The sequence below is a fragment of the Echeneis naucrates genome, chromosome 12 (genome assembly GCF_900963305.1).
Source record: "Echeneis naucrates chromosome 12, fEcheNa1.1, whole genome shotgun sequence".
NCBI classification, from domain to species: domain Eukaryota; kingdom Metazoa; phylum Chordata; class Actinopteri; order Carangiformes; family Echeneidae; genus Echeneis; species Echeneis naucrates.
In genome coordinates, this window is record NC_042522.1 from 15,055,654 (window position 1) to 15,082,954 (window position 27,301).

Consider the following 27,301-nt stretch of genomic DNA (forward strand, 5'->3'; position numbering starts at 1 on the left):
CTTTACAACACTTATCGAAAACTAAAATTAAAATGAGAAGTTTGATTGTAAAATTTAATAGAGAGGCTGTAGGAAATAATGAAAATTAGAGTTTTTTAGAGGGGGTCAATGGAGGGGGGGGGGCCAAGGACAAACTTAATTTCGGGCTCCTCGCTGCTCGCCCTGCAGTCTTTTCTCACTTTGTAGTACGAAGATCCGGCCACAGGGGGCGCTCCGTCCCAGACAGCGGGCCGGAAATGGCGCATTTAGCTTTGTGAACGGCTGATGGAGACATTTTAAAATAAACACACGGCTAGCCGCTAACGGGGCTCGCTAAGGTCTGAGCGCACTGCGCCAAAAAAAAAAAAAAAAAAAGACACGTTCAAATCTTTCCAGGTTTTAAGAGAAGTGAGGCGCGTTTTGCAGGGCGTCGTTTATGCATCGTAAATCAAAGAGACTACAAATTACCGAAGATGCTGAAAAGTCTGACGCTGAGAAAAGAAGATTGCAACTAACACCGCGGTGAGTTAGCGCAGCTGATTTTGAGCTAAAGTTGCTGAGCTAACGCTAGCTGTTAGCTGCTGACATTAACCTGCCTGTTACGCCTCTGGCTGGAAAGATACCGCTTCCATTTATAGGGTCTTGCAAAGCAGCTGTCCCGCAACTTGTTTATCCCCCCCCCCCCCCCGATTTGTGTTCCTATCGGTTTCTTTTGGGGATGAAAGGTAATGACCGATGTTAGCTTCACTACGCAGCTAGAAGTGGTGTCTGGATCCGAGCCCGTGTTAGCGGCAGCTAGCCACATTGCCAGCTGACTGAAGTCATTCATTCGGACACAAATAAACATCACGGTATAACCACACGTAGCTTTATTCAGCTGGAAAGGTTTAAAGCAAGTGCGAGTGAGACAGAAAAGTAGATTCAAATCCAAAGTCTAACTTTCACGTATCGTTTAAGCTAACCGGTGCCGTCAATGACGTTAAACAGGCATTTCTTGCTCACATTATTGGATTAGATTGTTTGGTTTTTCCTTTTTTTGTGTGAAAGGCTAAGAGGCATGCAACATGTTGCCTTCGTAGAAAATACAAAAGCTGCAAAATTATCGTAAAGGAGGACACTGAACGGTGTAGTTCTATCTGTGTAGCTCAGTGTAGTTCTTCGGTCGAAATGTTTAGTTTTGGTTATTGTATTAATAAGCCTGTTGCTGTCTGTCATTCGAGTATTTGGACACCCCCCTTTTTCGATCGACTTCAAACTTGTCATAGCACCTACATAAAAAATGGCTGAGAATATGTTGGTCGTCTTCCACCTGCACATGCTGTCTCTGGTGAAAGTGGTACAATCCACATGAACATTTATTGCAAGTGAACTCGTCTTTACAGTCCATAAATTCGTCTTTTTTTTTGGCAATTTTAGTGAAGAACAAATGCTTGTTTGTTCTGTTATTGGTGTGTGCATTTTTTTTGTGCATTACAAACTCTAAGATTGTATAAAAATCTTATATTAGTGATAAAGGATTGTGGAGAGCAGGGTATATTCACATTATTATTTATTTTACAGCCAAAGTCAGACATTGTGTATTTAATCAGACGGTTACTATGAATAGTGGTTATTGACTCGTTGCTTCCATTAGGCTATTGAGATTTTTAACTGGCACTATACCATGTTAATAATGTTAATGTGGTGTTATTAATGCCAAATGAGACATTAGTTCGTATCTTGCATTTGATGTAAGCTTTTGTTTAATTTTTTTTTTAACTTATGGTTATCTCTGATAACCAAGCTCTGTACAGATTAAGACTGAAAGACTGAAATTAGTGGTGTTGTTTTTCCTCCAGCAGGTGAGCTCCTGTCCAGGCACATTGGTCCATGATAGTTGGACCTTTGGGCTCTGGGCTCAACTAGCATGAAGATGGCTGATTCAGAGAAAGCAGAGGAATTTGGGGATGCTGAGTGCCCCCCAGAGTGCCTTGACGAGGTACAATCAGTCACTGCTTCTCTACGGAGTGAGCAGGATGAGCATCTGAAGACCGAGACCACCACCAGTACTAGCTCACCACCAAGGGAAAAGGAAGCAGACAGCCCCTTGCATACAGAGGGTGAGCAAAGTCTCCTCTCAATGCCATGCCTGATGAAAGAGCTCCGTCGAGACTCCCCAGAGTCCCAACATGCCTCTACGGGAAGTGACAAGCATGTGACTCGAAATATCTATGAGAGTGACTCCTCAAACCCCTGCATGCTCTCACCCTCATCCAGTGGCCACCTTGCTGACTCAGACACACTCTCCTCAGGGGAAGAAGGTGCTACTGTTCCTTTAGGAGAAGAGGATCAGGGCAATATGGAAGCTGTAAATGATCCTGGGCAGGCAGCTGGAAAGCAAACATCTGTCTCAGTGACAGGGGGGAGAAAGTCGCGGCGGTCACGTTCAGAAAGCGAGATGCCTCCCAATGCAATGGCTGCAAAGAAAAATCGGTGCCAGCCCATCGCTGTAGCAGCAGGAGGGCAGGAAAAACAAACCAACGGCAAGCTGGCTAAAGTGAAAGGTCATCGGAGCCAGAAACACAAGGAGCGAATGCGTCTGTTACGGCAAAAACGAGAAGCAGCAGCACGGAAGAAGTATAACCTGCTGCAGGACAGCAGTACGAGTGACAGCGAGCTCACATGCGACTCCAGCACCAGCACCTCTGATGATGAGGATGATGATACTTCAGGAGGTAGCAAGACAATCAAGACAGATATTCCAGGTAACTTCCAGTGTTCGAAATCCATTCCCTTTGCATATTACTCCTACCAGTATCAAGGTCAACAATAGCAGCAGACACTAAGATGCCACATATAAAACACTGTCACATGATAATGAAAAAAACACATACTGCACCCGTGTATGAAAGTCAAGAGATAATTTTCTGGCTGAGTGAAAGGCAGACCTTAACAACAAAAGACGGTCTGTGTAAGTTTGAAATTTTCAGACAACCAAAATCAAATTCTTGACTTGCCAAGTATAGCATGAATGTCTCATGGGGCTTTACAAAGCCTTTATAATATCAGATCAATACAAGCATTGCTTTGTTTGTCTGTTTTTGGTCTGTTTTTTTTTTATTTATTTATTTTTTTTTTGGATTTTCATTCTCTCACTCATCATCTGTCTTCATTCACCCCTGTCTTTCAATATTTAGCCTGTTTGTTAAAATGGGGCTATGCCCAGTCACTTTTAGAAATACAATATGTGCTTTGTCAGAGGTTTGTCTCATCGTTTGCATGCTGTGGAATTCTAGGGAACATATTTCAACTCATATATTCAGAGCTGTGTTACTCTAACCTATATTTCGAGTTCTGCAATTCAACAAGTGAGCCATTTATAGCTCCAGCTTTGCTGCAAATAGACAATGGTGTTTGCTCTCACTGTGTTGGTCTGAGTTTTAAGTCTATGCAGCTACTGTCAGTGTTAATAAGCTGTAGAAACATCACCTTGTGCCATCAGAGTTTAGACAGAAAAAAAATTTTAATGTGTCATTTTATTAGAATGTACACTAATCAATGTAAAGGAGTCATAATTTCTTTTGGTAAAGACCAAAATGGTACTAGGTATGAAGTCTATCTTGCTCCTCTGTCTCTGCCTGTATCTTTTAAATATCCCCTAGGTCTTTCCCACACCCCACTCTGCCTACACAAGAGGAAATTAGGCTTTGTAGAACTGCAAACAGATGGTTTTATTTGTTCTAGAATAGATTCTGTAACACCTTTCAGAAGTCAGATAGCTCTTGACTGGCGATGGCTGTGCTGTAAAATGAACTTGGGAACAAAAGTGTATAAAAGAACACTAGCAGGAAATCACTGGTAATATTGTATGCTTGCACACAAATCCTATATTTGTTTCCTGTAGTGTTATGTTTCCTGATGGTTGTAGAAATCTTTTGGGTGAGTTGAGTCCTCTTTCAGCGGCTGGTTGATATTTAAAGGCCCACTGCCTGATCCTGTTGTTGGAGTCAATTTGTTTACTTAAGGCTGAGCTTGTCCTTGTGTTTTCCATTGTTATTCTTAAAATGTAACCTGTTGGGTTGGTTGTAGCATGTGTTTCCGTTCTGTTGAAGTCAGGATTTAGCTTGTTATCCATGTGAGGTTTTGTTTGATAAATGATTGTTTAGCTCACTTACTCTGCAAGGTTTCCACCGTGGAAGTAGAATCATAGAAGTATTGTGCAAAGTTTTAGAGGCAAATACAGTCATATATAATATCCTTACATCGTCAAATTTCTCTAATAATATCCTGTAAATGGGTGTGTCTACCTTTAGAAAGTTTCACTAGGTAAGGCATTTTCCAAACCACATCTGAATCAGTCGCCTGAGACATCTCGTTCTTTTCTTTAGGGATTCGTAGTACATGAAACGTTTCCAACCATTTTTACATCCTACACACAGATTTGAGTGCTACAACTGCATGTAGTCCATCAGCATGAAAGAGTCGATCTGCACGTAACCAAAAACAAATTGTCATTTTCTTTTTTTTTTCTTTTTTTTTTTTTTTTTAACAAAAGTCCACCTCCGAAGCATGAAAGTGCTATTGTATTTTCTTATCGCTTGGCCTCAATGTCTTTAAAGCTGGCTTCAGACGTGCATCGGAGAGATCCAGAGTGGGCGCCCAGATTCATGGGTTGCTGGACAGCGGTTCGTGGGACAGGAACGGCATCGGCAGTGTTCTGGAGGAGGCCATGACGCGCTTTGCCGTGATGCAGCGCCAGACTGAGGAGCGTTTCCGCATCTGGATGGAAAAACTCGCACACCTCGACTCTGACAACGACTCGTCTAAACGCTCAAGCGATGCCTTAGAGGGGCAGCAACATCACTCCCAGGGGGCACGTCCGTCTCCTCCCAGTTCCTTTTTACCATCGTCAGAGTCTGCAGAGACTATGGCTGCCTACATGCTGGCACGGGAGAACAACAGTCTCACCCCCACCCCTATAAACAACAACATCCTACCTGAAGTGGTCACCCAGAATGGAAATCTAGGTGTTCCTGATCCTGGTCTCTTGAATGTTTAGATTTCACTTCTTCACTTCTTGCAGTTTCACACTTTGAGCTTAGCAAGTGTAGAATTAGGTGATGCAGAAAGCATGGCAATGGGTTTTAATAGGTAAATGATGCAAGGTCACTGAACGGATCAATAGGAGTTGGGCCTGAGCTGATTCTTTGAGCGTGACTGTGTGACTGAGGCCCAGTGCATCTGCTTGCACTGAATCACTGTGAGATTTGACATTCTGAATACTTCAACTCACCTATTTGATTTCTGCAGCATCTGTGACACGGACACGGGTCATATCTCAATAGACTGAGTCAGGGCTCTTACTGTATTGCTTATTGTATGGCTTGTTTGTTTTTGTTTACCAGGTGTACACATACACAAACACACACACACACACATACACAGAGAGAAAAGTTGATTATGTCATTCTAAAAGTATTTCCTTTACAGCACCTGGGCAGCCATTATTACAGTGTTAGGTGCTGCTGCTAAAGAGCATGTGCCTTGTCTGAACTCATGCTGGGAATGATAGATAAAACATCATAGTATAATTTCTTTAAAAAAAAATCAGGTCCAAAACCCTGCATAACCCTTCTTTCTCCTGAACTATGTTTGCACTTTGTGAGTGGTTCAGGAGTTTTAAAATATTGTGACAACTTTTATTTTGGTGGCATAGCTTTACTAACATCAACATTTAAACATAGATATGCCTATAAATATAAACGCAATATACTAACCACATGATTTCTTCCTTTTTAAAATCATATTACGCAATTAGATTACATTAGATAAGTTTACATTTTTAATATTCGCCTTTCTTTTACATTTGCTGCTATTGCTGCCTGTGCAGCAACAGGAAACTAGTGAGGGAGGAATGAATCCCAATGTTTATTTTTAGTAACCTATGTATAGATTATGAGCATCAGATAAGGCATGGGTTCCTTTGTTCTGGCTATTAACTGCAATGTCAAAAGCCTCAAATCTTCACTCACTCATATAATACTTGCCTATTTATTTTTTTATTTGCACTGCTCTGCCAGCTTGGCCTGTGTCTCCACAAGGCACTGCGTGCTCTGCAGCTTGCCTTTTAATCTGAAAGCCCAGGCATCAAACTTCAAGACACACAGGGGTAATAGAGCTGCAGTACGGTGCACGGCAATGTTTACTGATTTCCTAAAAATGGACTGATCTGGATGATCAAGTGGCCTTCTCTGGTTCAGATCCTGTGGTCTTTGAGGTGGAAATACCCTTCCTCAACCCTTTCCTCAAAACTGCTTTTACTGATGTAGTGTCACAGTTCTTTACACTACTAACACTATTGAACTGTCACAGACATTGACGAAGGAATCTTTGGCCTACTCATATTTATAGTTAGGATGTTTAAGTGTTTTCTGTATATGTATATGTAGCCATTTGACCTATAAGCTGACTGCATCGTTTCACCACCTGTTTGCATGTGATTTATTTTTTTTTTTTTTTCTTTCTCCTTATTAGTATCTAGAACGTGCAAGGCCAAATTAGTTTCCATCAGCAGCATGTGTGCAAGGTAAAGCTTTGCTTATGCTGATATATGGTGTTTTACAGAACATTTTATGTATTTAGTTCTTTTTTCCCTGGCCTAATGGTTTTTCTTTCAAATTGTGTGAATACTGGTGGGGTTTTTTTTGTGTGGTTGTGTTTGTTTGTTTTTTTTTTTTTTTTTCTTCCTCTCTCTCCTTGGTTTCACCGTGCGTAGTTAGTTTGCAGTTTTTGGTTTAAACGGATCCGTTAACTGCTGTCCTGCATTTGTTCAAACTGAAATACCTTTAAAGACACAGTTTCTATCAACATAGTAAAGAGAGCCTTTTGCATACAACAACAAAATGTGTGCATTAAAACACTAAGGAGAGTCCATTGTTTACCAAAGAGACTATCCTGGTTTACATGAGTCCTTTTGCTACCTTGAATTACATGGCCTTTTACATTGGCATGTGCCCGGTTTCTCCGGTAACACTGGTACCTGCGTATTTCTGCCCAATCCGCTATTCATAGGCAGTGTTCTTTCAAAGTACATGCTGTCCAGGCCAACCCCCTCACACATGCTGTACGTCTGGATAGAAGTGTGTACGTGTCTCCCAGGGACTCCTTTGACAGGGTAGAACAAAGATACATGTTCCCGCTCTTCCAGTTATGCTTTTGTTGTTTAGCTTCTACTATCCCACTACATTTCACTCACTGAGTAAGATTATGTTGAAAAATGTTTTGTAATGACTGTATCCTAGTGTTTTATGTGAATGGCTGTTATTTTAAAAGCAATAAACGGATAGAAAAACACACTGCAAACACAAAGGCTCTTTTTGAAAGCCTCACCAACATAGCTTTGAAAATTTTTGATATGCTTTTTCACAGTTGCAATTGTTCATGTATTACAGTGGAATGAGGGCTGACTGAGTCTAAATGTTTCATTCTGCTACTTCTGGGAATCTGGTGAAATAGGTTGTGTTTCCTTGTCTATCGTAGGAGTTTGGTTGCAGGATCAGATTCTTGTCCAAACACAGACCCCCTATTCCTAGGCATGATTTGAATAATGAAGTGTTTTCTTTGTTTTCTACAGACGGGCCTCCAGTAGTGGGTCACTATGATATTTCAGACACTGATTCTAACCAGGAGAGTATGAGTGTGGAGACAGTCCGGCCCACGGTGATAAAGCATGAGCTAAAAACACACAGAGGCCAGGATATGGCAGCTCACTCTGGGTGTGTAAGAGCTCTGAGCTCTATTTCAGGTCAGTTACAAACCCGGTATATCTAAATTGCTAATTTCCACTCAGTGACGACAGGACATTTAGAGACATGGATCTCATCCAAAAATGGAGAAACTGTCTTATAGTTTTCAGCACGATGCCTTTGAAGTACTACCCTTCATCCCAAACTCTACTGGCTTGCATTTGGTGCTGTTATGGTATGATCTTGCTGCTTTGCTTCGAGACAAATGAGTTGAGCTTTTATTGAGATTTTATGAAAAGCTAGCCGACATTGTGGAGAGAAAAAAAAAAAGTCCACAATTTATGTTTTGTCCAATGTGTCACTCCATGCTGTCCAGTCAGCTTTTCGAAACAAGTGTCAGATTCATCCGAGTTTTCTTCCTGTCTCTGTCAAAGCAGCTGCAGTGTTCATGTGTCAGCAAGGTCTGAAGCTCTTTACTGCTTCGGCTCTCCTCACAATGTGTAACTCTGTTCCTCTTATTTGTTTCAGGCCACATGGAGGCAGAGCTGTCTCACAAGGAGAGTTCTCAACACAAGGGCCAGATTAGCATTGCTTCCTCTGATAGTGAGGTGGAAATCGTCGGAGTGCAAGAGAAGCCACGGTAAAGACTTTGGGGGGGCTTTTTGTGGAAAATTTTCTTTTGACTGACAGTGTGAATATCCCCCAAACCAACAGTTTTAGAAATGAATTAAAATTTTTTGTTTCTAAATCCAGATGCGCCCACCCATGCGGAGGTGTGATAAAGAGTTTGTCCTCCTGGAAGGAGAGTACAGTGGAGCAGTTAAACAGCACAAATCAACCACAGCTATGGACTACTGTTTCTCCTCAGCCTAACTGGGTGTCCCCTCCTGAAGTGGTAGACCTCACTCTGGATGAGGACACTGGACACAAATACCTACTTTAAACAACTTGTACACTGAAGAGTTCTTATTTCTTTCTCTCACTCCTAATCCTCGTCCCTCTTGCCTCGCCTCCATGATATGGCTGAAATCCTTCCCAGAGTTGCAGCCTTGCCTGTAACCACTTTTGGACTCTTCCTGCAGCAGAGCACTGTTTGTTTTTAACTTACTGTTAAACAATCATGTATCAAAGCCATTCTGCTGATGTGATTTCCAGATCTTGGCTTGTCGGCTATGAATTTAGGTGTATTAAATTGGCACAGCACTTCAAGTGTAGGTGGAGCTGTATGTAAGAGTGATTGATCTTTTAACGATAGCAATATCCTCACTTAATTTAATACCTCAGTTGCCCCTTGATAATGGACGTAGGTAGTCATTTGGTGTTGTGTGCTTGCAAGCTGTACAGTGAGAGCAGGTCTGTATCACAAAATGGCTGTTTCACTTCAGACTTTGAACCATTTTTAGACTGGATTTGGCATTTTTAGTATGCAGTCACCTGCAGTCAAGAGAAATGGCAGCTGGTAGACTTTCTGTTGTGTAGTAGATCATCGCTAGGCAGGAGCATTTGCTTTGTTCCTGCCTTGGGTCAATTTAGTTTTTAAAAGTCTCACCACTGGTTTCACGTGTAGTTCTGCATTAATATTGTTGCCAAGCATCAGGAGAGCCACTTCCCTGATGCTGAGTGTTTTGTTTTTGTTCATCTTAGTTGGGCTTTTTGGGAAATAAGATTATTTGCTGCTGTGCAGGGAATTAATTGAGAAGATTGAAATAATTTTAGCTCTGTTTATTGATATAAAGGCTACAGTCAGCAGTTGAATAGTTGATCTTATAAGGACTGGAAACAGGGAAACAGCCAGCCAAGCTCTGTCCGTTTTTTTTTGTTTTTTTTTTTTTTGTTTTTTTTTTTAAGACGTACCAAGACCTTGTTTAAAAAAAAAAAAATCTATTAATGTGTTGAATCTCATTTGCTTGTTCTGTACAAATTTTATCTTTAAAATAATAACGGTTTTTCAGAAGATGGAAAGTGGCAGACTCGTTCTTGGCATGACACAATAACTTCCTGTGTCTCCGCTGCTTTCCCTCCGCTCAGTCTATGTGCTGAACTTGGCTAGCCAGCTGCTAGCTGTGGCTTCATGTTTGATAGACATGACATTGTTTTCGATTTTCTAGGGTTAATCTCAAAATCTGTCTCGCTTCAAATTGTCATCTTTTGTTTCCTTGATTACTATGTTACAATACATGTTTCTTTTTTTTCCCTTTTTCATGGAAACAACCAGCAAACCACTTAAACACATACTGAAGAAACTAACAGAGGCACGTTTGTCACATACACACTACAAAATACAGCTCATTTAATAACTAATACTTATAGCTACCAGGGTATAAGTTGTGATGGTTTATTCGCAGGAGAAATAATGTGTTTTGCTTTGTGTTGTTTTTTGTTTTTCTGTTTGAAAAGTGTGAAAGTGTCCCAGGTGTCATGGTTATCAGTGAATGTATGACCCTGCAGTGGTTGGTGACTTTGTGCACTTATTGTTTGCATGCTCATCCTGACTGGATGCAAACACCTTTAAACCTCTGGGGACCCTTTTTACCAACTGAGGAAATGTATCTTCCATTAAATACTGCAAAGCAAGATGGCCTGAATGCCTTGAAATGTGCACTATTTTCTTTTAGAATGGTATAAGGCTTATTCTTTTACCTACAAAGCAGTGGATTTTTGCTATTCAACAATAAATATTTTAATAATAGATGTGAATTAAGCACATATAAAAAAACAGTAAAAGCGGTGTTGAGTTTGTGCCCACATCTGAGGCAGTTGTGGGAAAAATATTTACTGTACGGACTGTTTTTACCCTTATCCTCATGGCCTGCTTGCTCTTTTTCCTTGTGGTCTTATTTTGTATACATGCAGTACTGCAGCCACAGTGATAAATGTATCAGCAACCCAACTTCATACACTGTTTAATCACTTTGAATTATTTGATTTTATATTGAATAACACCAACTATAAATGATGCTTGAGAATTATATAATCAGATTATTTTAACTTCTGCTGGTCACAGAAAGGGAAAATAGAAAATATAAGGAACTAAACCAAAGTTTAAGTGGAGTATGTTTTCACTTTTGTTTCATTTCCCAATTTGAAATATGCTTCCAGTTTATTATTTTAATTTCATATAATTAAAGTTGGAATTTGTTAATATGGAAGTCAGTGCATTTGTCGTCGTGAAGTGAGGTGACATGACTTCTGTTTCATATTCAAGATACAGTAAAGTATAATGTGACATCTTTCTTTGTTTTCCATTGGCCAGTTCTTTTCACTACATGCAGCTATCACTGTAGTGACACTTATTTAACCAGACCACTTCTGCTTGCAAAATCCATTCTGCAATTGTTCCTTAAGATTATTATGAAATATTACAAAGTTTTTAGGGGGTGAGGTTTGGTAGAAAATCAGGCAGTGGTGCTTAACTATGGATGCACATTGCATGTTTGGTCACATCTTTTAACCTCAAGTCAGATAATTACCTTCACTATCAGCAATTTAGCCTCGCTCTTCAGTTGCTTTTGTTTCATTTTACTGTCACTATTTTAAATTAACAAACAAGGTGTTTATTTTGTTGCTTCTGCAGGTCTTTGACTTCCTTGAAATTATGTATGTAGATCAAAAAGAAACTATTTTAAAACTAAATAAATAGAGCGTTATTTAATGAACCTCTTGTATGCTTTGCTTTTGTTTTTGTTTTGCTTTTTTGTTTTGTTTTTTATTATTATGTCGCTCTACCAGAAAGCTCACTGATTCAGCCTGTAGTCAATTTGTCTTGTATTTCCTCAAGGGCTTGAATTTTGGAAAATTGAACTAGATAAGCTAGTGTCCAGCTGAAGTTTAATGAATCAGTGCTTTTTTCTACACCAAGGACCACCTTGGTCACCTCAACATTTTTCAACCTTAGCAAAACACAACTGCAAACAAAAGCCATATCCTTGAATTATAATTTTGATGTTATTACAGCCCACAAACAAATGTATCTGATGCCTAAAGTCTGGTCTGTCAACAAGTTTGTAGAATGAGTTTGTTCTTGTCTGTATGAGTAAGAATAATAGCCATCATAGGTACAATACTCAATCAGATGTCTCTTTGCGCTCTTTCTTTGTGTGTCCAAACAGTCTAGACCACTGCCTCACTGTGAACAATACAACTTCACCCTCATACACAAAGTTTCATGCTGGGTCAAAGGTCATACTGTGACACCTGCCACTAGGGGGACATATGGAGTTCACATGTAGAAAACAATGAGGGAGTGAAGCAATGCAGCCTGTGGGGCCCTTTTCCTAAAACCAAAGAAGCCCTTTAGCCAGCTCTTTTCACCCTCGGGGCAGAGTATCAGCTGTATGCTAATTTTTACAGGGCAGTGGTGGCCTCAGAGCAGTGAATGTGTTGGCTCACTCTCAAAGCCAGAAAGGAGAATCCTTCGTCCTGCAGATGTCTTTTTAGTCTGCAAGTTTTAGACTTACTGCTGCACAATTGTGATGTTCCATGAAGGTTAAACAATAAGACAGCTCACTTGTTACTGACTGTTCTTACCATCCCTAAAGGGATTAAACCAACTAAAATAATACATGAAACTGCGTTGATTTACCACAGAGCACAATATTAAATGATGCTCTTAAGTTCTATTTAATTAAAAAGCTGAACTAAAAGTAGACACATCAGTTAGTTGAGAAAATAGTCAGAAAGTTAATCTATCATTATCTTGCTAATTAAATCATTATTTCAACACTTCAACAGCAAGAATTGTGAAAAAAATTGACAACTCAAACTCATGAGAGGAGATGCTGTTTTTTTTTTTTTATGGGGGGGGGGGGTCATGCCTTTTTGTCAGTTGATTATGTTCTGAGTTTTAATCTCAACAACAAAAAAATAAGACAGTTGGAGATGCTATCTTTGGCTCTAGGGAAGCATAGTGGTTTGCACTGTTGCCTCACAATAAGGTCGGGGGTTCGGTTCCCGGCCTGGGGCCTTTCTGTGTGGAGTTAGCATGTTCTCCCTGTGCCTGCAAGGGTTTCCTCTGAGTACTCCACTTTCCTTCCTCCATCCAAAGACGTCACGTTTGGGTTAGTTGGTGACTTTAAATTGTCGGTATGTTTTTACTTTGTATGTTGGCCCTGGGATGGACTGGCGACCTGTCCAGGGTGAACTGGGATTGGCTTCAGCACCCCACCATGACCTGGAAAGGGATAAGCGGTAGAAAAATGAATCTTTGGCTCTTGGAGGTCATTACTACTTTTTGACATCTGGGAGATCAACTGAAAGTAAATGAACTGATGCTAAAAATTCTTCTTTCATCTGCAAAAATATTGGAACAGTTTGACGTGTTGCATTGAAATTTAATGCTTGTAAAGATGAAGACTGTGGCATTGTCCTTATTCTGTTATACAGTCTAAATGGCTTACAGTTTGATTAATTAATTAAAGATCAAAAGCCTGTTATTTGGGAATAAAGGGGGTTGGGTGCAGTAGTTTGACCTGCACTGATAGTATACCATTGTGAAAGGGTCTTTGTGAAGCACAGCAGGCACAAAGTATTAGATGGTGGGAACTAGAAGAGAAGGACATATGGGACTAAGAGTTTTGCGATCCCCTCAGCCTCCCCAAGCCCATCTGCTCCTTCACCCTTCAGGCTCAACACTGCAGGCAGAGAGGTTTTCAGGACACAGGCAGTTTTCAGCATATCTGAATCAAAAACAAACTATTAAAACTCTTTTTCAATTCAATGTATTTATGACCTTCAATAAACCCTAGATTCGTATTACAGCGAATGGTCATGTGATCCAAATTAAAGGAGTCTCAGATGTTTAATGTCAAGCTTGTAGGATTTTTTTTTTTTTTTTTTATTTAGCTGCCATCTTAGAAAGTCAAAACTAGTATGAATGGAACACAGGATTTTGAACTGAAAACTGTGGAAGATTTTCTCAGACCCTTTACTAAGAAAAAGAATAAATACTAGCATTTTAAATTCATCCATACATGACTACACGTTCTTCTGTATTACCAGTAATATATGTATTTATAGAAAGTATTTGTGATGAACAACTGGCATTTTCAAAGTTGAAGTGCAGTATGGTAAACTGTTATTGACATAAAAGCTTCATGATGCAAGCAGCATCTTGTAGCGCCCACCAGAAGACAAAGAAGTGTGCTTTCACTTATTATGTTAGCAGTCATGTTTAAACATGATTATGGCAGGAAAAGTACTTTATTTTTTAAACAATGACTCAGTTCTATCAGGTTTTTCCAGTTAAGCATGTCACTGAGCCTGCACACACATTATCAGGGCTCTGCAGATGGATACAAATGTTCTTAATGAATGAATAGTTAATATTGTCAGGTAGATGTGTGCTTTTCTTGCCATGACATCCCACAGTGTCTATTGTAAGACAGACTGATGAGCCCATGGAGTTTGGTCACCTCGTATATTACCTTTACCTGATCAGCCACCATAACCGAAAACACCTGTTTAGATATGCAGCAGCTGAATTCATGTATAATGCAGCGTTATATAACTTAGTACGACAATTTCCTTGGATGTAGTATGTCGAAATTACAACAGCGACGTGTAATTTACTTTCCTTGATTCCATTTGAAAATTAAATTAAACATGTTTTAACTTATTCTTTCTATTGGGTGGGTGAAGACTCATCAAAGTATAAATACTTTGTCTTGTTTTGTGTAGCTAGCGCACTAAATAGTTAACGTAAATTATGGTGCTGGTTAAAAATAACATTAATAGTGTATTCACTTTGTGAATGACATATTTTCTCATTGTCATGATGCTGCTTTAAACAATAAAAAAGTGTCATACTTGGACTGATAGACTTGCTGGCCCCTTGTTGTCAGATTTAGTGCTGAATAATCAGCGACAGATCAGCAACCTTCATTTTAACTTCAGCTCCTGTCGCTGACCTAAACATACCAGTGCTGAGCAGACAGAATGAATGAAACCTAATGAGGAGAAACGGGGCCCACCGAACATCTTAATCTGGATGGATGGAGGATTCAGTCGCGGAGGGAGGAGACACAGGGCCCGCCCCGGCTCCGGGGGCTCCGGTGATTGGTCGCCCCGGTGTGCGTGTGCAGGCAGAGCAGCCTGCCCGTTTGAATGTGCTCGGGGACTGGAGGGGATCATTTCCATGGACCATCTGTCTCTGAGGCTGCCCACACAACAAAGAAGGACCGAGGATGGTGTTAGTACATGTTGGATATCTGGTTCTCCCCGTCTTCGGCTCAGTTAGAAACAGAGGTACGACTAGCTGTATGTTTTTGTTTGTTTGTTTCTTTGTTTTTTATTTCTAATAATCATTATTATTTTGATGTTTTTCTTTATCCTAACCCTAATCCAACAATTTATTTATTATTATTATTATTATTATTATTTGGTTTCCTCGGCGTCTCTACCCTTAAATGTCCTTTTTTTAAAAAAAGGTACAAAAAGCTGACACCTGCTAGCAAGGCGGCGGATAACGTTAGCCGTGTTGCTAACTGCTAGCGTCGCTTTAAAAAAATGATAATAATGTAGCTGGTCCGAGCGTGGCTAACAGCGACCGGAGGTATTTTATCTCTATCGGAGCTGCGGGGATTATTTGCGTTAGGATGAGGGAGGAGGGAGAGGGGGGGGGGGGGGTTCACCGCACCAAATCACCGCAGCTGTCAAATGGCACCCCCCCCCTCCCCTCTCCTCTCCTCTCCTCTCCTCTCCCCGTTTCTATCCGGAGCTAACGCGGCCGCCGTCCGCTCCGTCCTCCGCCGTGTTTACGGTCGTTTGCAGCTATTTCCTGTCGGACACACAGCAGCGCATTAACGAAACTCAGCTTCATGCAAAAAAAAAAAAAAAATAATAATAATAATAAGGATAATAAAAATGTGTGATCTCGGCAACACGGCGTGAGTTTCGCCTTTTAATTCGGCCATGCATGCGAGCGGCTGACAACATGGCAAAAAAAGAGAAGGAAGGAAGGAGGGGGGCAGTTTGTCCCTTTGTGTGCCGCTGGCATCGAGTGTGTTTCATTCCCTGCACTCATTTTCTACCTCTGACTTTTTATTATGACTTACACTCAACTAACGCATCTCCCATTGAACAACAACAAATAACAACAATAATAATAATAATAATAATAATAATAACAAGGCAGTGTAATGGATTGACCATCAGATCAGGAGCTGTTGTAAATGAGGCTATAAAGTGGTGTGTAGACAAAAAAAATATATATTATAAAAATAAACAAATAAATACAAACGTTTGTTTTGGTGGGAAGCGACAAATAAAAGCCGCAAATTGCGCTGCGGGCTCTGAAGCAGTGAAAACCTGAATAATCACACACGGTCAAAATTGGGCAGCATAGCAATAACATCATCCTTCCATTGCAGTAGGCTATCTGTGTTGATTATGTAATAATAGCAGTAATATTATTAATAGTAATAGTTTGACGTGCATTGTTAAAACTACATGCAGTAGCACCAATGATTTCATTGTGCTTTTATTTGTGTTCTTTTTTCCTGTTCCATAGTATCGAGGCTGGCTCTACATTCCGCATTTCTCAGACCTTTGTCCCCCTCCATTGTGTAGCTAACGATCATCTGCTGCTGTCTGCCGTAGCCTCTGCCTGTTCTCTGCATCTAGCTGTATTGTGAACCCCTTCTTCCTCATTTCCTCTTTCCATCTGAAGACGACATTGGCATTAAAACCGAGTTCCCACTCATACCGTATCCTTCTGTGTAACAGACTAAAGAATAACACCTTCTGTAGAAAAACAGTTTGTCTTTATTTATACTGTCATGTTGCTCTTTAGTGAATAACCCATTTTGTAGCGTTAGACTTGACTACAGACTTGTCATTGTGATTCTCCCATTCAGTGTGGATAGACTACATTCTGCTGTAAATTTCTGTAAAGTGGATACATTTTGATCCTCCCCGATTCGATTACAGCCAGGCTTGATCGAACTCTGAATATTGTCTCCCTCTCCTATTTGCTAAAAGGTGCATTGTACCAGCTTTTGTCACCAATAAAGCGCTTGTATGATCACCTTTTCCAGTAATCCTGTTATCCTAACATTTGCCAATTGGTCGATAGTTGTGCTACGAAAATCACAGTAATTTGTGTGACGTTATTGTCACCTTTGATGGTCCACTGCACCTGCTATAGTGGCATCCAAACAGCTGGTCATAATCCTATCCACGTGTGAAATCCTTTGTTCCTGCTAGTTGAATTGATATTGTCAGTCACAATAAATTGGCGAGACTCGGGTCTAACTCATCTTGCCATTTTGAAAATCCCCCCCACCGCCCCAATCATTCACAGCCCCCTTTCGAGTCTTTCCTCAGACACCTCCAGAATGCTATCCATTTTACAGGGATGTGTATATCCTGCACTGCTGTAGAACTCCTTTTTAGAATCAAAATGTCTTTTATTCTTTGGTTGTGGTTTTCTACCTTATGTTCTTGTATTAGATCCTAATGCATGGTCATTTTATACTTTTGTTTTTCCACATTGAACAGCAGATTCCAATGTAATCTTTGTGTAGAGATGTCCCTGCTGTACTGAAATGTGCTATAAGCATACACATCTACTCATTGGATGCTGCTTCTGTTCTGTTAACCCTACAGAGAGCATGGTTGGGCCTTGCCTTTGGTCTTAATTTGCATGGTATTATTATGGTTATACAGTATATCACTCTTATTATTACTATTATCACACAGTGCCACACATCCTAATATTTTCCAATAAAGACTGTAGTTTTCTTCCTAACCTTCAGTGTGCTTTTTGCTGATTTCCATGTGTTCCTCCCCACCTCCCTCCACACTGTGCTGTCACTGAGACGGTCCCCTCACTCTATATGTGCTTTCATTTCTCAGCTGTCTTTGACAGTTTCCTCAAGTTGCTTCTCTGCTTAGTTTGCAGTCGGGCCAATCAAACTTTCAACCCATTAGGGAAAAAAAGCATGTTTTTTTTTTTTTTTTTTTACTGAAACACACCAGCATTGATATTTAATGTTACATGCTGTCATTCCCTCCTAAGTTATACACTATTGTTTATAAACCCAAACACAGCCTCCCTCACATCCACTCATTGGTGTTCATTGGTGTTGGGTTAACATTGGAACCACTTCGGACAATATGGACAATTTCCTCTATTACGGTACATGTTCATTTTCTGTTGGGATATGTGGTGATACACTGCAGCCAGTTCTCTGTAAAATCTATTGGAATATGGTTGAATTAAAAAACCAAAAGATTTTTTTCTTTTGACCCTAATCTGGTGTGTATGTGGGGAAAAAGGGAAAGAAAATCAAGGTATTTCAATATGCTGATGCACAAATCATGTTAAAAAGGATGCCATGGTATAAATGGAATTGCAAGTGCAATTTATACCATGGCAAATGAAAATCTGAAATTGCATTCCCCTTAATTGGAATAGAAAAGACTTTACCGCTCTGTATATCTAATTCCTTCCTCATTTGAGGTAAAATTGACTTGTATCTGAAGCGAAAAGACCAAATTTCTCGAACATAAATACACTGGGCAACATTTTTATTGAGGTTTATTTCTTTCTTGTGTTATTAAAAGAATGGTTCAACATTTTGTGAACTATGCTTATTTGCTCTCAGGTGTAACGTTAGACAAGAAGACATGAAGCTACATCAGCGACCAGTTAGCTCAGCTCAAAAACCAAATAACAGCTAAACATGCAATTCTTTCTCTTTGTTTGACAAAAAAAAAAGAGTTGTAACATGTTTTATTAGTGAGCTTCTGAGCTGCTGATTGGTGGATTTGTTAATCCTTCAAATAGCTAAACTGGCTCCTTCTCCCTTTGTCCAGTATCTAAAACAATCTAATCTAATTGGCTACTGGCTTGTATTTAACAGACAGAAATCAATGTGGTATTTTATAATCTAGACCTGAGAAAAAATAAGATACCTTTCCCAAAATGACCAACTGTTCAAATGTGTAGCATGATAAGAATTCAGCTTAGTTCAGTCACTGAAATGTAATGCTTTATTCTGTGAAGCATCAAATCTGTGTCTGTGTGTCATGGCTGAACAGCTAGACTGTTTTCTTTGGTTCTTTTTTTTTTTTTTTTTACGGAAGTAGTACAGGAAACCTTGACATATTCCTACAGATACACAAATCAGACAAACACAACAGCTTCTCACAGCCGAGTAACAAAACCTAATGTGCCTCATTGTGCATTTAAGGCTTGATTATTTATTACAGGGAATCTAAAATGACATTGAAGCGTTAAATTTTTATAGACATTATAAGGTGTTTATAAAGATTCTTTATTGCAGGTGCTAAATGTTTATCCTAGGGCACATTATTAGATTTTTAAGCTTGTTTTTTGTCCCCTAAATGTTAGGTGTATTACTGGACCATCTGGCGTTTTGGGTTGCTGTCAATATACATAATGCACTAAAAAGCATTCACTTCTTGAAGAAGTTTTTAACTAGGGCACTTGGTCATAACATTTAGCACAGGCTTGGGTGCCATTCATTTTGAGTATTTAAGGTGTGCCCTGTAAATGTTGACTCAGCAACTTTAAGGCGTTTTATAGCCTGGGACTCCCTCCTGTCCCATTCTAGCCACTTGAGCCATGCATCTGTTCACAATGTCTGAAATAGTCAGGAGTTATTTATGTGCAGCCATAAGGTGTGTCTGAAAAGCGGTCGCATGTGCCGCTGACTGGGGCAACAAGACTTTTAAATAACTGAACAGCTGTAATGCATATGTTAAACCACAGTAGCTGCACTGCTAAAGACCGCATAAGTGGCAGATTCTTTTGTCCGCTGTTCACTGAATATTCACCATGTCCTCATCTGACCAATGTGAGAATCAAGGTCTGCGAGCAGCGTGCAGCCATTGGCCATCAAGAGCAATCTGTATGCACATTTTCAATCCAACTGTAACAACACAGAGGCTTATTTCTCTCCTCAGTCGGACAGCATAATTCTGAGTGTAATTCAATGACATGAGCTGCTTTTGTGAGGTTATAAAAAGGAAGCTGCATAATACGTGCCACTGATACATGATGGAAGACCACCAGACTAGGCAGAAGACAGGATTATGTTAGAAGGGAGGTGTGATTGCAAAGCTGCAGTGATGGCAGCAGGAGGGCGAGGAGGGGATGAGGGGAGGGAGAGACAGGTTTAATGTCAGACTGCTGCAGTCGCTGGTGGGCGGGGCTTAGTGGCTGTCATTCACACAGGGACACCATGTTGCAGCCCCACCGTGGGGGAGGGGGCTGCCTGTGTGCAGCAGCTCATGGGTGAGGAGTGTGGAGATGTGACTGGGGGTGCATAAGTGTGTCTGTGTGGATGGGTGGGGGTCTGGTTCTGCACCAATCGAGCGTTTTATGTCTGTAAGTCAAAGTCGAAGCAGAGACGTATCACTGCTGGCAGGTCTGCAATATGTCAAATATTAATGTCAGCAGCTGATGCTGTGGGAGAGCCCAGAGACAAATAATCTGATGTTGGCTCTAAGCTTCACACGGAGTCAAATCTTACTAGGTCACGGGATTTATACAAAACTGACGCACAGCCTTTCACCAAAACCAAGCACCGGTCTGCCATTTTGGCTCCACTTCCTCAAGCAAATGTTATCAGTTTAGTTCTGGTTCTCCAGGTTCAAAACAGCAGTCATGCAAAAGTATCATGATATTAATACTTCATTAAATAGTTTTTTTTGTTTGTTTTTTTGTTTTTTGCTTTCTGGTGGAGAGTGAGAGCTGGTCAATTTATCTTAGCATAGAGACTGAAAACAGAAAGAAGCGAACACTCTTGTTCCATCTAATGTCAATAAAGTCCGAGCATTACCTCATCACTAGATTCATTATTGAATGCAATATCCTATTCTCTCAGTTTCAACAGAAAGTGCTATGCCAGATCACATAATCCACCTGAGACAAATGTTGAAATAGCAGCATTTTTTTATTTTGTAAGGGTTGAATAAGATATGCTATGCATAGACACACACGTATACATATGGTATAAAAATGTTTCCCACAGCTGCTGAATTAAGTTAAATGCATCAATATTATGGCATCAATCCTCTCAGTCCTGCTCTCTGTCAGGAACCAAATGACCCAAATGGAAACAATTCATTTAAATACAAAAAAATCTAAATATATATTTCAAATGCACTTCAGAGATTTTGTGCTTAAATTGATTAAGTAAATTAGATTTCAAGTCTGGGAAGCATCCTATCATAATTACATTTGTCTTAAAATGTAAATATATTACAAACTATCAACTAACAGCTAAATCCTCCCACTTTCTCATATGAGACATATAGTATCATTCCATGTTACCGTTTTGTAAATCTAGATTTAATCTGCCTGATTCACATTGACTCAGCTGAAAAAAGAGCAGATTGGATAACTGTTTCTTCCGAGATGCAAAGCTTGAAAGGACTGAAAATGGTTCTAGGTCACAAAAAGGCTCAGTTCTCAGATATGTGAATTTAAAAACACCACAGTCCATCTTCCATCCTGCTGTCTGCCTCCTGTTCCAGAAAGCTACAAAGCCATGATGGGAAGTTCAAAGCAGTAATGGTTTGTCACCTCTTCTCCCTCTGTCCGGCCTTCCTTTCTGCCAGCTCAGTAATTTGTATTGATTGTTATGTGCAAGTCAATACAGAGAGGATTCAGTTTGCCTACCACACAAATCTCCTCTATCTCTAAAAGAAGGAGGGTTGAAATGAAGGCAGATAATCTCTTGAGCTCATCTTAGTTGCTGTGGTGCATGACTATTACCAGACTCACAGAAGGGTTTTGATGAAAAATCGACACTGTTCCTTCAAACAGCAATTTAAAAAACATAAAAAAAAAAAAACAAAGCAAAGAATTGAAATCTATTGAACTGACTCATGACGGACCACAGACAACCCCCTTGGTGCTGTTAACCTCCTCGGAAACACTCCAGGCTGTTAGCGAAGATCCATCCTCCCTGTTGGCTATACTATGGCAAGTGGACAGACAGGCCACTGTGCGCAATCTGTCTGTGGGTTTAGATTGTGTGCCACAGGGGTCTCAGTGTTTGTGTCATCCATCTGCTATTTCGTCTGTCTTGTCTTGTCTCGCTGTGTCAGGACTCTCCCATTTACGTTTTCTCAGTGTGGTGTTATAAAATGTTTCTTAGCATACTTGTGTGTGAGAGGGAGCAAGAAAGGCCTAATATGTCCTATTGAGTGCAGTTTTATGTGTCAATGTGTGCTTGTCATCGGTTTGCGTGGGTCTCTGTTGTGTTTGTTTAGTTGGGACTCATCACAACTCAGTTCTGACCACTTGCATCCATTTCCCATAGGAGCACACTTCACCAGGCACCACAACAGCCATGCTACCTCCTGTCGACACTTTCACCTGGGCGCTCCCCAGGCGCCCATCTCAGCCGAGTTCCCTCTAGGACACGCCAGCCAGCCCCCTCAGACAGGCCTGGCCACCCACCTTCCCCCGGCACACCATCCGCCCCTCACTGCCCTGCCTGCACCTCCTCAGTTCCAGGATGTGCCGGGGCCTCCATTCCTACCTCAGGCCTTACACCAGCAATACCTCATCCAACAGCAGCTTCTTGAAGCGCAGCATCGCAGGATCCACCCGCACTCCAGGTAAAAACTGCAACTACATGCAAACACAGACACATATACTCAACATACCACGTTAAACATTTCTATCTTGCTGCAGACGAACCCAGGAGCGGATTCCTCTGAACCCTCATCGACTGCGTTCAGGCTATGAGTACTCCCCTCCCCTCCATGTTCCCCAACCAATGACACAGCAGCCACGGTACCTGGCCGAAGGCACTGACTGGTGAGTCACTGCTGGAGATTAATGGGAGTCCTATAGAGTTGAGAAATTATCCACGGCCTTTCATCTCTGCCTGTCTGTCATATTGCTTAGGATGGGTGACAATGTTGATTTAGTCGCCTGTCTGTCTGCCTGCAGGGATCTCAGTGTAGACGCTGGCCTCCCTCACCACCAGTACCAGCTCCAGCAGCTTCCACAGCACTATCAGCATTACTTAGCCTCCCCTCGGATGCACCACTTCCCCAGGAACACATCCTCTGCACAAGTGGTATGTTCAATACTCACTGATGTGCCCGGCGGTTTGCTTTTTCCTGTTGTATTTTCAAAGCAGCTTTTTTCAATAGATATTTTGGTTTGTGCTGTAGAAAAAGAGACTCAGACACAGCTCAGTCATATCTGCACAGATACAACAAGACTTCTTTTCACACATAGCCAAGATTTGTTTCCACACGTTTTATAAAGTCTACCTTAGCAGAGAGTGTGATTGTGATGATTGCATCAGTCTCCTTTTGGGATATATATTTGCTGATTAGAGACATTTTCTGTTTGTATCACTCAGCCTTCACAGTCACATTTTGTCAAAAATGTATCAAAACAATATAGAGACTGTGTTCAGCCGGCGTATGAGCAGTGCACTCTGTAATTGAGTTCTCTTTTGCTAGGTTGTGCATGAAATCAGAAACTACCCGTACCCCCAGCTGCACCTGTTGGCACTGCAAAGTCTGAATCCTTCAAGGCATGCCACCGCTGTGCGAGAAAGCTATGAGGTAAATATATCCTAAAATGTATTTCCTTTCCTTTTTTTGTTTTTTAACAAACTGCATTTTTATTTAGTTTATTACAAAGGTTGGTTTTTGTTTTCCTCCATTCTAGGTGAAAAATGATTCACCATATATTTAACTTTTCGTCACATCACAAGGACTGCATGTGAAATCTCTCTTTATTCCATACGGTGTCCACTATATAGTGTTGTGCTTAGTGAGAATTGAGGTGTGGATAAAAACTGAGGTGAAAAGTTTATTCCTGAGCTTGAAAATAGCAGTTGATAAAGTCCCGTCCATCTGATAGATGCTATGTAGTAACTGACTCTTCTGTATTTTGTTCTCAGGAGCTGCTGCAGTTGGAGGACCGACTGGGGAGTGTCAGTAGAGGAGCTGTTCAGACGACCATAGAGAGATTCACCTTCCCGCACAAATACAAAAAGGTAAGGCAGTTAATATGAAGCACAGCGTTAGGAACTCAGAGAAGTAAACTATTGAATATATTCACTTGTTAAATGGCTTAATCGTCTGTTTTCCTGTAATTTGACCTGCTCACAGAGAAAGCCCCTGCAGCTGAAGATTGGGGAGGAGGAGGAAACAGATGTGGATGAGAAATGTACCATCTGTCTGTCCATGTTGGAGGATGGGGAGGATGTCAGGTGAGAAATCTCTGAGCCGCCGACTTTTTCACTAAAAGATCACCTTCAAAGATCATTCATCACCCTAAACTTTAGCATAATCCCAACGTTTCTTGTGCACGGTTAGCGTTTTGATGCCAGTCTCATGTGTTTTCTTTTTTTTTTTTAATGAGTTTACCACAAGCCAAAAAGACTGGGAGGGTGAGGGATCAGTGTGTGAAATGGTCTATTGGACTATTTCTTTACAGCAGTTGTCAGGTAGCCAGTATTTCTTCCAGCCAGGAAACTATAATCTCAGTTTCAGAAGAGCAGAGCACAAAGAGTTTTTTTCTGCCCGTCTTTGTGCTAAGCTAAGTTAGATAACTGCTGTGGTAACACACACACACACACACGAGTGGTATCAGGCTCCCAATCTCACTCTTCACCTGAAAGCAAATAAACATGTCACAAACAGCATGACTTTTCTTTCAAGCACCAACATGGGCTCATGGACTTGGGCATGCATTTAAAACCCAGCTGGGGGCTGAATCTCAGGGTCGAAAGGACGGTGCTGTGGGATGGGGAAGGAGTCAGTTTACAGCGTATGGAGTCAGCTGTCTGGGAAGCATGTGGGACTCAATTCTCAACAGAAGTTGTCTCTACATGCCTGAATGGACGAAATGAACTCCCTGCAGGTTTCAGAAGTTCTTTGTGAGCCCCCAACTGTGTGCGCTCGGACAGTCCTGCTTGCCACTGTGAATCAACACTAACCCCGTGTCTCTCTGTCCTCCAGGAGATTGCCCTGCATGCACCTATTCCACCAGGGCTGTGTGGACCAATGGCTTGCCACCAGCAGGAAGTGTCCAATCTGCCGAGTTGACATCGAAACACAGCTGAACCCTGACAGCTGATGAGTTTCAACTGCTGCCCCCTCCTCACACACACACACACACTCTTCGTGTCAATCACCCCCGTGTGGTTCTTGCTTACTTCCACCCGAGCTTGCCGGCTCTCTCGCCCTCCCTGTTGGGTACTTTGCCAAAATTACTCCACACTTCATGTGACATCACCGCCCTTCTGACTCACGCTTTACTGAGCCAAGCCAGGATAACTAACTGCACGAGAGGCCGCAAGGGACTCTCTTTATATAGAAGCACATCCCTCTGGAAGCAAAGACACACAAAGACACACACACTTACAAACACATGCATACTCATGTACACAGGGTTTACTCGTAGCTTGCTAAGTGGGGTGTTGTTGCTGTTGTGGTGTTGTACTGTAGGTAGCCCCGGGCTGTGTAGCATGTCCTTAAAGCCATGACTAAATGTTCTGAGAGTGGAAAACACATAACCCCACACTGAGCTGGCTACTTTCTCTCTCTCTCTCCCTCTCTCTCTCTCTCTCTCTCACATTTCTCTCTTTCCAAACACACATCAATCAAAATGAATATTCTGCCACATAAGAAAGCTTAACTAAATGCTCTGATGCCATGTTTACCTAAAGATCATTTGTGGTCGTAGTAGAGTAGCAGTAACCAACAAGTGATATCTGGTGCACTGTCGCCTTCTTTGGGGGAACGCACCAGCTACCTGATGTTTTAATTCTATCATGCAGCTTTGACATTTTGCAATACACTTGTACATTTACCTTGGGCTGGTGTCACGTGAGCCGGTGTCATGTGAGTAGGTCTCAAACAACTGAGCCCAGTGATCGAGTCGTTGTGTGTTTAAAATTCAAAAATAGGTAGAAAGTGTTTTTACCAAAATGCATTTTGTCACAGTTTAGCTTGAACCTGGCGCACAGGTTCACGTGTGTGTGCTCTGCCCTGCTGTGTGTGACTTAAAGAATGTGTCTAACAAAGGTGTGGGTGTTCATAAAGTACAAATGCGAGTGTGTTTTGAAGGGTTTCAGTTAACTGCTGGACTCACTGTAGGTTAATAGATTGGCCACTGGAGTGCTTATAATACAACACAAAGCCAAAAAAAAAAAAAAAAAAAAAGATAAATAAAAGGGATGAACATAGGAAATGATCGTGCACTGCAGAGCGAGGTGGGAGGTAAATTTCGCTGCCCTACCTGCATCTTCATGTGGTGCAGCCCCAGCAGCGGAACAGTGTGTACTAAAAATGCATGTCTCATCCTCACCTTGGGCTGTTAGCTTTGGTAGCGTTACTTCTGTTTAAAAAGGTACAGAGATGGCTGTGCATGACTTAGTTAATCTGAGCTGTGACTATCTTCTCAACACTAACAAAGCAAACAAACAAAAAATGAGCACGTGTCAGCGGCCGCTCCCCTGACTTGTAGCGTGTGTTCATACTGTCTCCTTTGGCGGCACCGATGGGATCCTCTCTTTGATGTTAACCTTATTGCCTAAAGAACAAGCACATGTGACAATAGTTACAGCAACAAAAGTTCTTTTTTCTTTTCTTTTTTTTTTTTTTTTTTTTTTTCTTTTATCTTGGTATTGCATTTGCGTTGATATATATTTAGGTATAGATTCATGCAGTGTTTCAGCAGAGAGGAGCTTGCGTATTGATCTTGTGTATTTGTGACAGACCTCCCCTCGTGGTTGCTATGCTGGTTGCTATGCTGTATTGCTAGAACATGTAGAACGTGGTGCGACGGAGGCAGCCTCCCTCTCACAGTGCACACAGACACGAGATGACATGACAGCAGGAAAACATCCGAGCTGTTAAAACAAGTCTTGATCTCGCCAAATTTTCTACTTCTTCTTTTTTTTTTTTTTTTTCATTCTTCTTCTTTTGTTTTCACCCTACGTGTTGGCTTTTCACTTCAGCTCCACAGGGCTGTGTGTTAATGGCTGCCTTTAGGACCCTCTCTGTCCTATGCACTGTGATAGTCAAGGGTAAGACTTGGCCCACAGTCTTTTTCAGCGTCGTGGGCCAAAGATCAATCAACACAGATTACTTCTCCCTGTCTTGTGCACTGCCAGTGTTGACACTGCCTCCTCCTGTAGTGGAGTCATCTGTGATGAAGTTTTCATAGTTTACACAGGGTGTTGTCAGTTGAGATGCCTTAAGTATTTAACAATCATAATTTATTACTAACTGTAGATATTGTGGGTATGTATTTAATTTTGTATAGTTTTTTGGGGGCGACTGAATCATAATTTATTTATTTAGAAATAACACAAAAATGCTATGAAAAAAACTATTACCTCATTTTTGCATTGTTTTAAATGGGAATGCTTTGCATGCAGTTGTACTTTTTGGGACACTAAAAGTGAAAGAAAAAAAAGAAATTAGCCCTGCTGTTTGATCTCCACACGCTGGCTGTGCGATGTTTACTGTCCAAGGCTGAGCTACTGAGCCCGCTGTCCGTCTCTCACTCTCTTTCTCTGTTAGTCTCTCTCTATGTCTCTCTCTCTCTCTCTCTCTTTCACTCTTAGTCTCTTTCTATGTTTCTCT

At 41.1% G+C, this 27,301-nt stretch overlaps 2 protein-coding genes across 8 annotated transcripts; both read left to right on the plus strand.

The window, feature by feature from the left end:
* Positions 1–311: 311 nt before the first annotated feature.
* Positions 312–11,665, plus strand: ark2n (arkadia (rnf111) N-terminal like PKA signaling regulator 2n). 5 transcript variants are annotated; one of them, XM_029516377.1, is made up of 5 exons: positions 312–501; positions 1,818–2,723; positions 7,591–7,761; positions 8,231–8,342; positions 8,456–11,664. In XM_029516377.1, the coding sequence occupies exons 2-5, from the start codon at positions 1,886–1,888 to the stop codon at positions 8,643–8,645; spliced, it is 1,311 nt and encodes a 436-aa protein (XP_029372237.1). In that variant the 5' UTR covers positions 312–501; positions 1,818–1,885; the 3' UTR covers positions 8,646–11,664. The 5 variants fall into 5 exon arrangements, with proteins under 5 accessions (XP_029372237.1, XP_029372238.1, XP_029372240.1 ...); XM_029516378.1 differs by having other exon boundaries at positions 1,821–2,723; XM_029516380.1 differs by lacking the exon at positions 7,591–7,761 and having other exon boundaries at positions 8,456–11,663.
* A 3,145-nt stretch (positions 11,666–14,810) lies between these two features.
* Positions 14,811–26,236, plus strand: ark2ca (arkadia (RNF111) C-terminal like ring finger ubiquitin ligase 2Ca). Of its 3 annotated transcripts, XM_029516052.1 has the most exons (9): positions 14,884–14,956; positions 15,231–15,251; positions 22,000–22,270; positions 22,374–22,499; positions 22,635–22,764; positions 23,159–23,263; positions 23,605–23,700; positions 23,816–23,916; positions 24,668–26,236. In XM_029516052.1, exons 1-9 carry the CDS (start codon positions 14,884–14,886, stop codon positions 24,783–24,785), a joined length of 1,041 nt encoding a protein of 346 aa, XP_029371912.1. In that variant the 3' UTR covers positions 24,786–26,236. The 3 variants fall into 3 exon arrangements, with proteins under 3 accessions (XP_029371911.1, XP_029371912.1, XP_029371910.1); XM_029516051.1 differs by lacking the exon at positions 15,231–15,251 and having other exon boundaries at positions 14,811–14,944; positions 21,997–22,297; XM_029516050.1 differs by lacking the exons at positions 14,884–14,956; positions 15,231–15,251 and having other exon boundaries at positions 21,673–22,297.
* Positions 26,237–27,301: the final 1,065 nt, after the last annotated feature.